Genomic DNA, 12647 nt, shown 5'->3' on the forward strand with positions numbered 1-12647 from the left:
AATCATCAACCCTGAAATTGAAACTGGATGCGAAGAAATGAACGGGAGCGAGGTAAACTGAACACTGAAATGAACCACTGGAACGATAGAATGAGAAGACGAAGACCTCAGGGAATTACTGGAAAGCTGGAAACGGGAACTAGAGCTACTGGAAAGTAAGTAAAAATGATGAGGAAAGCTGGAGACATTACATAAATTACTGGGAAGTAAATAAAAGGACAAATACGACAGGAAACATTACAAACCACTGGAAACAAAGTGAAAAAGATGAGAAAAGCTCGACATGGTCAGGAACTACAAGAAATTATGGAAAAAAACGAATACACCTGGAAACGTTATAAAATCACTGGAAACAAAGGAAAAGGCTGAAGAAACCTGGAACTAGACTGGAAACGAGATAAAAAAAAACGGGCGAGAAAAGGCAGAAAAGTTACAGAAACAACTGAATACAAATCATAAAAGACGAGAAAGGTTGGAAACGAAGGAAAAAGCAACAGAGATGGCTGGAAACACTGGAACGGAGCAAGCAGTAACGGGAGGAAAGGAGGAATGAAACGCAGGAGCAAGTGCATCATTCCTCGCCCGAGCCAGACCCAGCTGGGGAAACCATCACTTAGGAACACGGCCGTTTATTCCAGGGACACGGGAGCGCTCAGTGACGCCAATGATAAAACAAGCCATTCCGGCGAGAGAGAGAGAGAGAGAGAGAGAGAGAGAGAGAGAGAGAGAGAGAGAGAGAGAGAGAGAGAGAGAGATGGGGGGTGGAGAGCAGTATAAGAAGAAAAAATATGCACTGAAAGACTAAAGAAAGCCAAAAGAAAAGTAAATATATGTGATATAAGATGCAGAATGGACTGAAAGGATGAGAGAGAGAGAGAGAGAGAGAGAGAGAGAGAGAGAGAGAGAGAGAGAGAGAGAGAGAGAGAGAGAGAGAGTAAAAGTAAGAATAATGTAGTAGAAAAGAAGAAAAGAAACAAGAGCGCAAAATTAAGAATAATGGAGTAGATAAACGAGAGAGAGAGAGAGAGAGAGAGAGAGAGAGAGAGAGAGAGAGAGAGAGAGAGAGAGAGAGAGAGAGAGAGAGAAGCATAATGAGGCAGGGAATGATGAGAGGAACACACCGAGACGAAGTAATGACAAGACTATTGATGATCACACACTCACTTTCGTCTCATCTCCTCACCCGCATATATTCCTGTCTCGCTTAACTTTCTTCCCTTCCAGGCCCCTGCCACCATAGTCAACCCTATTCACGGTCCGAAAGTAGCGTAGGAACTTTAAGGTAGCAAGTTTGACGAAGGTGTAGAACGCGTGAGACGATCGCGGCGAGGAGAAAGGAGCGTAATTTTGTTTAGTTTTCAAGGAAGAAGACGAGGCACTGAAGAAAACAGGAGTAGTTGCATGATGGTGGAAAATGTTTATGAAGGTTGTGGAAAAGCGATTTTTGCGTGGGATTTGAAGGTGTTTGGTGTTTGTTGAGTGTTTATCTAGTGTTAAATTTGTGATTAGAGATGTATTAATGTATTAGGAGATATGGAAAGGTGAGTTTGTGGGAGTTTAAAGAGGGTAATGTATATTGTTGTGTATTAGGTGGGAATAGATAAGTTCATGTCCTCTATTCGTTTTCTTTCATATCTCAAGGGAAAAGAGGGAACGCTAAAAGAAAATAATGTCTGTTCTTCTCTTTTTCGTGTTTACATATATGTTTGGTGGCGGGGGACAAGGACCAAGAGGAAAATACGTGAATTCGCTTTTATTTTGTATTTTCACATGTTAACTTGGCTCATGGTGGAAGACAAGAAACTACAGGAAAAACGCTAATTCTCTTTTTTTTTTATGTGCAATTTTCCTCTTTTTCGTGCTTCCATATATGTATGTAAGGAGGATAAGAAGCTACAAGAAAATACATGAATTCTCATCTTTTTCGTGTTTCCTCTTATAAGTTTGGCTTAAGGCGGAGACCAAGCAGCTGAGTCGAGTTTTATGACGGGGGATAAAAGCCGAGAGTTTCACCTTAAGCTCGGGAAGGATGGGATAAGAAATGCCTTTCTGCCAGTACTTAGCTCCTTCCAGACATCCAGCCTCCCAGCCACTCACTCCGATGCACCAATGCTATCTTCGGTATTCATGGTTCGTTTCTTTCTGGTCAGGTTTTGGGTGGTAGTCTCGGTGATAGTGACTTAAATGGCTAAATATAACCAAAAAAGTTGTTGGTAATATGTTTTTAAGGAAGAATAATTGTTACTTTTCTTCTTCCTTTTCCTTCTTCTTCTTCTTCTTCGTCGTCGTCGTCGTCGTCGTCGTCGTCCTACTACTACTACTACTACTACTACTACTACTACTACTACTACTACTACTACTATTACTATTACTACTACGCGTAGGGCTGATGGCCTCTTGCAGCTTCCCTCATATTCATATGTTCTGACAACAACTACTACTACTACTACTACTACTACTACTACTACTACTACTACTACTACTACTACTACTACCACTACTACTACTACTACTACTACTACTACTACTACTCTACTACTACTACTACTACTACAATTACCACTACAACAAAACTGCACATTAATCCCATACTACAGGATTAAAAAAAAAATACAAAAAAAAAAAAAGGTGGGAGAAAAGTCTTGAGATTAGAGGGAGAAATAAGGTAACTACCTGACTCGAGTTAACGACGCTGAAAAATAATTAAACTCCTCATCTTACCTCCCTCCTTTCCTTTCCTCTCTCTCTTCTCTCCCCTTCCCTCTCTCTTCTCTTATTATCTCGTTCTCTCCTCCTCCCTTCTCCCTCCATATAGTTTCTAGCTTCTTAATTTCTCTCTCTCTCTCTCTCTCTCTCTCTCTCTCTCTCTCTCTCTCTCTCTCTCTCTCTCTCTCTCTCTCTCTCTCTCTCTCTCTCTCTCTCTCTCCTTTCATTCTTCGTTTCTTATAATCCCTCCTCTTTCCTCTTTTTTTTATTTTCCGCTCTTTCATTTCATGCTTAATTTTATTCTTCCTTATACATACATATCCTCCTCCTCCTCTTCCTCCTCCTCCTCGTCGTCGTCGTCGTCGTCGTCATGTTCCTCTTCCCTTTTTATTTTTTATCATGTTTCTTTCTCTCGGAAAAAAAAAATTAAAGAGATTGACTTTTTTCCATCCCAACACACACACACACACACACACACACACACACACACACACACACACACACACACACACACACACACACACACACACCAGGAAAAGATTATCTCCTCATGAACCTCAAGGCACTAGAAGAGGAGGAGGAAGAGAAGGAGTAGGAGGGAAGAGGAGGAGAAGGAGGAGGAGGAGGAGAATGGAAAGCGAAAAGTTGAGTTGGAGGAAGAGAGAGAGAGAGAGAGAGAGAGAGAGAGAGAGAGAGAGAGAGAGAGAGAGAGAGAGAGAGAGAGAGAGACACCTTACAACCTCTCACGAGAGAGAGAGAGAGAGAGAGAGAGAGAGAGAGAGAGAGAGAGAGACCTTACAACCTCTCACGAGAGAGAGAGAGAGAGAGAGAGAGAGAGAGAGAGAGAGAGAGAGAGAGAGAGAGAGAGAGAGAGAGAGAGAGAGAGAGAGACCTTACAACCTCTCACGAGAGAGAGAGAGAGAGAGAGAGAGAGACACCTTACAACCTCTCACGAGAGAGAGAGAGAGAGAGAGAGAGAGAGAGAGAGAGAGAGAGAGAGAGAGAGAGAGACCTTATAACTCTCTCTCTCACGAGAGAGAGAGAGAGAGAGAGAGAGAGAGAGAGAGAGAGAGAGAGAGAGAGAGAGAGAGAGAGAGAGAGAGAGAGAGAGAGAGAGAGAGAGAGAGAGAGGCTTGCTCCTCTGTGTCCTCTACTGCCCCCCAAGGCAAGGACGCTCCTCGCTTGACTTATTGGCGGAGTACCTCGACAGCTTGCTCCAACGACATGGATGCAAGAATGCTCTAATCGTGGGGGATCTTAACTTCCACCTAGAGTAGCAAGCGTATAACAACCTGGTGTCAGTACAAGACCTTATCAATCACATCATCCTCCAGATCCACGAACGTGGAGGGGCTGCTCGATCCAGTACTGTCTGACCTCCCTGAAGCCAACATCAGATGTCAGCAATTTGACAGGGTGGGCAGCTCAGACCACCATGCCGTACTGACTCACATACAGCTCAACGTGGCAAAGGAAGCACGCACCATATGGCTATGGGACAAAGCAGCCTGGCCAGCGCCGAGGCGAGCTCTAAACGATATGGACTGGGAGGCTTTTCTCATCGCTGGTGTGGAGGCGAAGGTCCGCGCTCTCACCTCAGAAGCTGATCGCCCTTCAGTCTCAGTTTGTTCCTCACAGCATGTACCTCGTCAAGGCCACTGACCCATCCTCCCTGGTTCGGTTTTCGGTGTCGCGCTGCCGCCGAGGGCAAGTATTAAGCTTGGAGGAGGTACAAACAGCGCCCCTCACACCAGAACCTCATCCTATACCGGGTAGCGTGCAAGAGGATGACAACTACCTCCAAGTGGGCAAAAAACACTGGAAAGAAGTGATGGGGCGAAAACTCAGCGGTCCTGAAGTGGGCAGCAAGACGTGGTGGTCACTAGTTAAGGAGCGGCAGGGCATAATAAAGCAGGACAGCGTTCCCACCCCCCAGCTCCCCCTCATCAGACCTGATGGGTCCACGGCCACGAGCAGCAAAGACAAGGCCGCTCTCCTGGCCTAACTCTTTGCCCAAAAAATGCAAGTGGAAGACCCCAACCGTCCCCAAACTGTGTTGCCACGAAAGACGGACTTGTATCACTTCGGTCGCGGTCACCGCGGAACAGTTAGTGAAAGTACTCAGGGAGGTTGATGCGGGAAAAGCCACAGGCCTAGACAACATCAGCTCGCGGGTACTGAAAAACTCTCCAAGGAGCTGTCAGAACCTCTCGCTGGCATCTTCACTGCCTGTCTCAAGGAAAGGAAGTGGCCATCTGCCTGGAAGGACGCGAATGTGGTTCCTGTCCACGAAAAGGACTCAAGGTCTGACCCACACCACTAACGACCCATCTCCCTACTTTCCACCATGGGCAAGGTGTTTGAGAAGATGGTTGCTGCTGTCATTGTGCAACACCTGTACAACAACAACCTTCTCTCTCTTGACCAGTTTGGGTTCAGGCCAGGCCGTTCCACCTCCGACCTCCTCCTCCTTCTCTCACAGGAGTGGCAAGACACCCTGGATGAAGGCATGGATACACTCGTGGTGGCACTGGACATCGTCGGTGCCTTTGATCGAGCGTGGCACTCCAGCCTTCTGGCAAAGCCACGCTCCAAGGGGGTCGACGGGAGCCTGCTGACACTACGTGAGGACTACCTCCAAGGAAGGACGCTTCAGGTGGTCGTCAATGGGCGGGCGTTCGCTCCTGCCAACATTAAGGCTTCAGTTCCACAGGGCTCAATACTCGGTCCAGTGCTGTGGAATATATACATTGATGTACAGGTACAAAGGCTTATGCTGATGACTGTAACATCTCCCTCTCTTACTGCCGCCAGGACAGCCAGCGCGCCATCACAGCTGTCAACAGGCAGCTGAAGGCAGCGGAGGAGTGGGGGAGGATGTGGCAGGTCAACTTCGCGCCTGAAAAAGACAAACGCCATGGTTGTCTCCCGATTTCCTGCAGCCGCTCAGCCCGTGGAGCTACAGTTCGAGGACGTCCGTCTGTCCCTTCAGGAAAACATCAAGATCCTCGGAGTCACCATAGATCAACAGCTGCGATTTGACCAACACATCGTGTCTGTGGCCCGCCAGACCTCCCTGCGTGCGTCTGCCCTCCACAGGGTGGCGGGCAACCTGGACTCCCGAGGCATCCTAACGCTGTACAAGGCACAAATTCGCCCTTGTATGGAATATGGTGCCTTGTCATGGATGTCCGGGGCCGCCATCCACACCCAGCGACTTGACGCAGCGCAGAAGAGTGCCCTCCGACTGCTGGGGGATTGAGGCAGAGTTTCTTGCCAACATGACATCTCTGGAGCACCACCGAGACGTGTCAGCACTGACGGTCTGTCATAAGGTTCAGGTGCTGCACATTCCTCACCTTAACAGTCTGTGCCTGTCGCCACACCTCGCCCAGAGAACGACGAGATAGACACTGGCAGGAGACGAACGAGTGATGGTGCCTCTATCCCACAAGTTGCAACACTAACGGACCTACAAGGCCAGGGTGGCGCGGCTGTGAAACATCTTCATGGAGCCCACGCCTGACGTGACAAAGAAGTCTAATCCCATGGCAGAAGTGGCCGCCAATACATGGAGGACTTTACTCCCTACACCACTCCTTCCACATTTATGAATTATGTATTCAGTATTTTCATACATACGTTATGTATAGTATATATTTAACAAGTAATTATAGATATTAATTTAGTAACCTTTAAAATAGTTGTGTGCGACAACTCATAGCTTTAAGTTTATTATCTCTCAGTCGTAAATATATGTATATGTTTCAATAGAGAGAGAGAGAGAGAGAGAGAGAGAGAGAGAGAGACTGTTGAATTAGGGGACGCCATAACACACACACACACTCTCTCTCTCTCTCTCTCTCTCTCTCTCTCTCTCTCTCTCTCTGAAGAGAAAAAATATCCAGCATCACGTTTCCATAATTTTTAAAACTTCATTTCTTTTTGAGGCAGTGCCGGATTAAGAGAGGTTGAGTAATGATCAGGAGTAGGAGGAGGAGGAGGATTGAGATTTCAGTGGTAATTTTTCAAGAAACGAAGGACCGACGATTTTATTTTTGTTTTACTTTAGTTGTTTATTTATTTATTTATTTATTTTTCGCAATGAGGGAGGAAGAATTTAATGATCATATGATTTCATAATAATCTGAAGGTGGAAGTGTCATTTGGTGGGAGTGATAGTAATAGTAATTCTCTCTCTCTCTCTCTCTCTCTCTCTCTCTCTCTCTCTCTCTCTCTCTCTCTCTCTCGTCAGACACTATAATCACGAAATGAGGGAACCATTACCCACCACCTCCTTCTAATTATTAAGTGAACATTTGGTTATAAATCACGAGTGCCTTTCAGTTGTTTACACATCATTAGCGCAACGATTTAATTCATAGCTCAGAATACTAATAGGTGAGATCGACACCCACTTACTATATTACCTAAATTACTCTCATTATATTAGCTGTATTACACCCATTATATTAGCTGAATTGCGTCCATTATGTTAGCTGAATTACACCCACTATTTAGCTGAATTACACCCATTATATTAAATGAATTACACTCATTATATTAACTGAATTACACCCATTATTTAGCTGAATGGCACCCTTTACATTAGCTGAATTACAGCCTTTATATAACCTGAACTATACCCATTATATTAACTTAATTTTGTTCTCATTTATTCTCGAAGGTGTAAAATTGTTAGGCGTCTGTTCGGAAAGGACTGGTTTGGTTGCTTATCACCTGGGCCCAAATGAAAGATGTCCACTTTATTTTTTGTTTTACCCGCATCAGATTTACCTACAGTGAGTAATGATGTAGATAGATATGTTGTAAGATTTATGTATATGTTAGGTCATGTACTGTAATTGTTAGGTGTCTGTCCGAAAAGGACTGGCTTGGTTGCTTATCACCAGAGCGGCAAATGAGAGATGCCCACTTTATTTTTTGCTTTACCAGCATCAGATTTACCTCTAGTGAGTAATGATGTAGATAGATATGCTGTAAAATTTATGTGTATGTTAGGTCATGTACTGTAGCGTGAAGTTGGAAATACTGAAATAGGGCCGCCATTTAGAAAATATGCGTTTGATATAGAGTACCTTCATGTGTATCAAGGTGCAGAAAAAAAAAAATAGCAGTTAATAAAGTTTTCCTAAAATCGTATATTCCAGTGGGCATGATGTCAAACTGAATTATTTTATTTCCTATATCAATATGGAGAGGTTGCTAGCAGTGTTATGACAGGACAGCCACCTAGAAATATCTAGAATCAATAGAACATTATACATTTCTCGAGCTAGATATTTTCTCACGCAATAAGTAGGACTATATAAAAGGCATTATATATCAAATTCATAGGAGACAGTAGACACCTGCCGGAATGATAATTACTCCCAGTGAGGTCTCAAACACTGGATCACGGGTACTGTGAACTCATCAGTAACCCAATTGCAACCCCACTGAAGGTTTCCCTTTGTCTCGCAACTTAAGGGGATAGGCGCAGCCTAACCTCCAAAAACAACTCTCTTTTTTTTTACACATTTTTTTTTACACAAACTACATGCACTAAATAACGCACACACCCTTCATTCAAAATTATAAATTTGGCGACTCCTACACCAACCTCGGATTCCCCATCCGGAAAGGGAACCAAAAATGCCCCTAGTAGGACTGCTCTTCTGGTATCAACCATAAGTGCCTTGACACTATTTATTCATCAACTTCTACAAGATTCGCAGCCTTAGATCTAATTTTCACTCTGTAGAACACCACCTGTCCTCTACTAAACCTCATTTTTTCCTCATAGAAACATAGGTATCTGAGGCAACTGACAGTAGCCCCTTTTCTGTTCCCTCCTACCTTCTCAATCTTTATTTTCAATCCAAAGCTGTATGTTGCATCTATGTGCGCAATGACTTAACCTGCTCTCATCTCCACGCTCTTGGATCTTCTAAAATATCCACCATCTGGCTATGACTACAGAATCATTCTCAAACTAAATTTATCTGTGTTGTATGCCTCTCACCTAACACCTCTGTCTATGAAAAATTCTTTGACTAGTCAATTTCCAAAGTGAAGCACATTCTGACTCTCTTCCCTTTTGCGGAGATCTCCATTCTTGGAGACTTTGATGTTGCATCAGCTTTGGCTTTCCTCTCCCTTTACTGATAATCCTGGAGAACTAGCCTTTAACCTTACTACTCTCCATAACCTAGAACAACTGGTGCAACACATTACTCTTATTCCTGACCATCTTGGAAATACGCCCTATATTCTTGATCATTTCTTAACTTCTTATCTTTATGCTTATGCTGTCACTTTATCATATCCGTTGGGCTCTTCGGATCACAGCCTCACAACAAGGAGGAGGCAGTCGACACCTGCCAAAACGATAATTACTCCCAGTGAGGTCTAAAGCACTGTTCAGGGGGTGCTGTGAACTTATCATTAAACCCAGCTGTGACCTCACTGAACATTTCCCTTTGTGTCTCACAACACAAGGGGGCAGTCACAGCCTGCCCTCTAAAGACAACTCTCTTCCTCCACACAAAACTACAAGTAACTAATAACACACACACCCTTCACTCAAAAATTCCAATTATCATGGCGACTCCTACACCAGCCTCAGAGTCCCCATCTGGGGAGGGGACCATAAATGTCCCCAGGTCGGACTGCCTTTCTGTCGATGGCCCTAAATGTTTTGACACCCCCCTCAACTTTTTCTTCATTAACTTCTGCAACATTCGCAGTCTAAGATCTAATTTTCAATCTGTAGGACACCGCCTCTCCTCTTCTAAACCTCATCTTTTCCGCACTGAAATTCAGGTGTCTGAGGCAACTGACAGTAGCCCCTTTTCTGTTCCCTCCTACTATCTCTATCCTCATTTTCGAACCAAAGCTGGATGTTGCATTTATGTGCACAATGACTTAACCTGCTCTCATGCCCACGCTCTTGAATGGAGTAATTATCGTTTCAACAGGTGTCTACTGACTCCTCCTCCAAAATTGGATTGTGTGAGTTGTTCAGTCTTCCTGGTAATACTTCCTGTGGTAACATTGCCCCTCCCATGTGTCCCTGGCAGGTGGGATCCTTGACAGTGACATCTGTGGGCCGTCTCAGCTGCGGGTGTTGGGGACAGCAGAGGAGAAGGTCCACTCTTCAGGTGCTGGCTGGTCCCCTGTGGTAGGTGGCAACTTCCAGGTTCCTATGTTAGGTTTTGTACTGTTGAGGAAAATCTCTCAACCTGGGATAAGCCTCAATGGTAATAGTCTAAAAGTGTGTGTGTGTGTGTGTGTGTGTGTGTGTGTGTGTGTCAGTCCTTTTTATTTATTTATTTATTTTATTTATTTTTTTTTTTTTTTACTTGAAGATTTAACACTTCCATGCTGTCAAAATAGTTTCCCAGTTTTCCTTTTTCTTTTGATTTTTTTTGGAGGGATGGGATTGTGGTAGAACAGCAAAGGATAGAAGGCACAGAAGAACATGAAAGGGACAGAAATGGTTAACTGGAGGAGACTTGTACCGGGCACCAACCCTGCACTCACTCCAGGGAAATGGTCAAAGGAGAAGCGTTGCTGATTTTGTCAATCCGTTAAGTTTTATGTGGAATCAAGAATTATCATCTTGAGGTTTTTTAATTTCTTTTATTTCATGTATCTTGTTTACTTTAAGAAATGTAAGTGTATAAGGATGTTGGGTGACAGGAGAGTAGTGTAGTTTTTAGTGTTGAAGTGATTGACAAGGTAGTGTTTAAGCACATAGCTGTGGATGAGACTGAATATATTAACATGAGGTTTGAAATGAGTAAAGAGGAGAAAGTGTGAGGAAAGAATTAGTAGTGTTTGATGTGGGATTGCTTAGAATATAACAACATGAGATGAGGGAAGCTACAAGAAGCCCACACATGGCAGTCCCTGTATGAAATATACCCTTCCATTTCTACCTATCCTCCTCATCCAGAAATTTGTCTTTACTTGTCCTTAATGACTCAGCACTAATAACCTTTTTACTAAGCCTGTTTCTTTCATCTATCACTACTTGATAACCAATTTCTTTGTATCTCTCTTTCAAATCTAACTTTATTGGGTTTGAGCCTGTTGTTTCTTGACCTGTCCTCATTACTGACTTTCAGGATTTTCTTTCACACTTGTGATTTTCCTTATACCACTTAAAGACCTCCATCATTATTATGTGTGAATTTTAAAAGTAAGCATAAATGTTAGTTCACTTTCATAAAAGCATGCAGTGTTCTCTTCACATGCTGGTCATCTGTGTTGGGGCTGAGCTCAAGCTTGACACAATTCCTTCATCTTTGAGCTTGATGCAGTTCCCCTTTCTGTCTACAATGATAGCAGTCCACATACTCAGTTCATATGCACAAAGTAGTGCTTGAATCTGACTCTGGCATTAATGTCAGTTTCTTTGGTTAGGAAGGCGGAGTTGTACCTTCCCTTCATGTGACTTGTTTCCCTCACCAGGAAGTGGCTCTGCTGGATGTGAGGAAGGAAATCACATTCTGCAGGAAAGTGAACATTCCCATCATTGGCCTGGTGGAGAACATGACCACCTTTGTGTGCCCCAAGTGTAAGGTGAGTGAGATGTGTGGTGCCTCTCACCTGTTCATTTGTGTGTCAGTAGCAAAGAGTGGTGGTGATGTAGCTGGGATCCAGCAGCAATCATAGACTCCTTGCAACCAAGACCACCTCTTGGCTAGGTGGGAATTCATGTGTGTTGTGTAAAGGGACAAGATTGATGGTGACAGACCACACCTTTCTTATCAATGGAAGATTTTTGGCAATACAAAAGTCAACCAGTTTAAATGAAATTAACAAAACAAAAAAAAAATTACATAATTTTTCTGCCAGGATGAAACAAAAATTTTTCAATAAGAAATCTTGCAAATCTTGTATTAGGTAAGCCATCTTAAGAGGAGTATGTCAGGCTTGTCTTATCTTGATGCACCACAAATTTCAGACCAAGACAGCTGTCTTCCCTGCCACTACTGGGATATGACCCCCAGCTGGCAGAGGATACTGGGGTGCCACTGTTTGGCCAGCTGCCACTGGACCCCCAGGTGGCCCAGGCGTGTGATGAAGGCACCAACATTCTGACACAAGAGCCAGATGCTGCTGTCACTCAGGCATACAAAGACATTGCAAACAGTAAGTGTTGTTTTAAATGGAAGATTCTTTATCAGGAATTCAATCTTTGTTGCAGGCCAGCACCCCCACAAAGGAGGTAGTAAAGACAGTGTGTGTGTGTGTGTGTGTGTGTGTACACACACACACACACACACACACACTGCACAAAAACATTGCCTAAGGTTAATTTCAAATTCACCTTGGTGCCTGAGTCTCTAATGGGGAGAGGATGGATCCCTCCTCCTACCCCAACACAAGGGACATTTGCAAAGGCTTACTCAAGTTTGTCAGCACAAGAGCCTGACACCACCGCCTCTTGTTTGCCCCTCACCACACCATGATGGCCCATCCCCTCCCCTGCTCCCTATGCCTGAGACATTCAGCTGAGCAGATCAGGTGCAGACAAGCCACAGACAGAGTCCTACAGGCTCGTGTCCCATTTTGTATTCACATATGCTCTCCACTCAGCCTAATCAGTGTTCTGTGTCAGTGGTCTCTCATTCATGCTGTGCCAATTGTTTGCACAATTGTGGAGAATATTATATGAATTTAGTTCATGCAAACATCTTGACTGGCTAATCTTGCAGCCAGCTTATCCCAAATTAAGCATGTAGGGGTTGGCATCATATTAGCATGTGCAGCTAATCACACTAAAGGCAGTGTCACACAGGGCAAATTCTCCCAGTATGCTACCCATTTTTGCTGCCAGCTGGGCAAACTGAGCTGTCAGGAAGAATGGCATATGGATGTGATACCAGACTTGCTGGGAGTATTTGAAATTAAATGACCATTGTACTACA

General features: G+C 44.0%; 1 protein-coding gene across 1 annotated transcript in view; it reads left to right on the top strand.

The window, feature by feature from the left end:
* LOC135113506 (cytosolic Fe-S cluster assembly factor NUBP1-like) overlaps positions 1–11862 on the top strand; it is a 248727-nt gene extending 236865 nt beyond the window's left edge. Inside the window, exons 6-8 of the mRNA XM_064028747.1 lie at positions 9789–9889; positions 11185–11295; positions 11681–11862. Of these exons, the coding sequence (XP_063884817.1) occupies positions 9789–9889; positions 11185–11295; positions 11681–11719 (251 nt within the window). The 3' untranslated portion in view covers positions 11720–11862. The remainder of the gene's footprint in view (positions 1–9788; positions 9890–11184; positions 11296–11680) is intronic.
* Positions 11863–12647: the final 785 nt, after the last annotated feature.

Source organism: Scylla paramamosain, chromosome 26 (genome assembly GCF_035594125.1).
Source record: "Scylla paramamosain isolate STU-SP2022 chromosome 26, ASM3559412v1, whole genome shotgun sequence".
NCBI classification, from domain to species: Eukaryota; Metazoa; Arthropoda; class Malacostraca; order Decapoda; family Portunidae; genus Scylla; species Scylla paramamosain.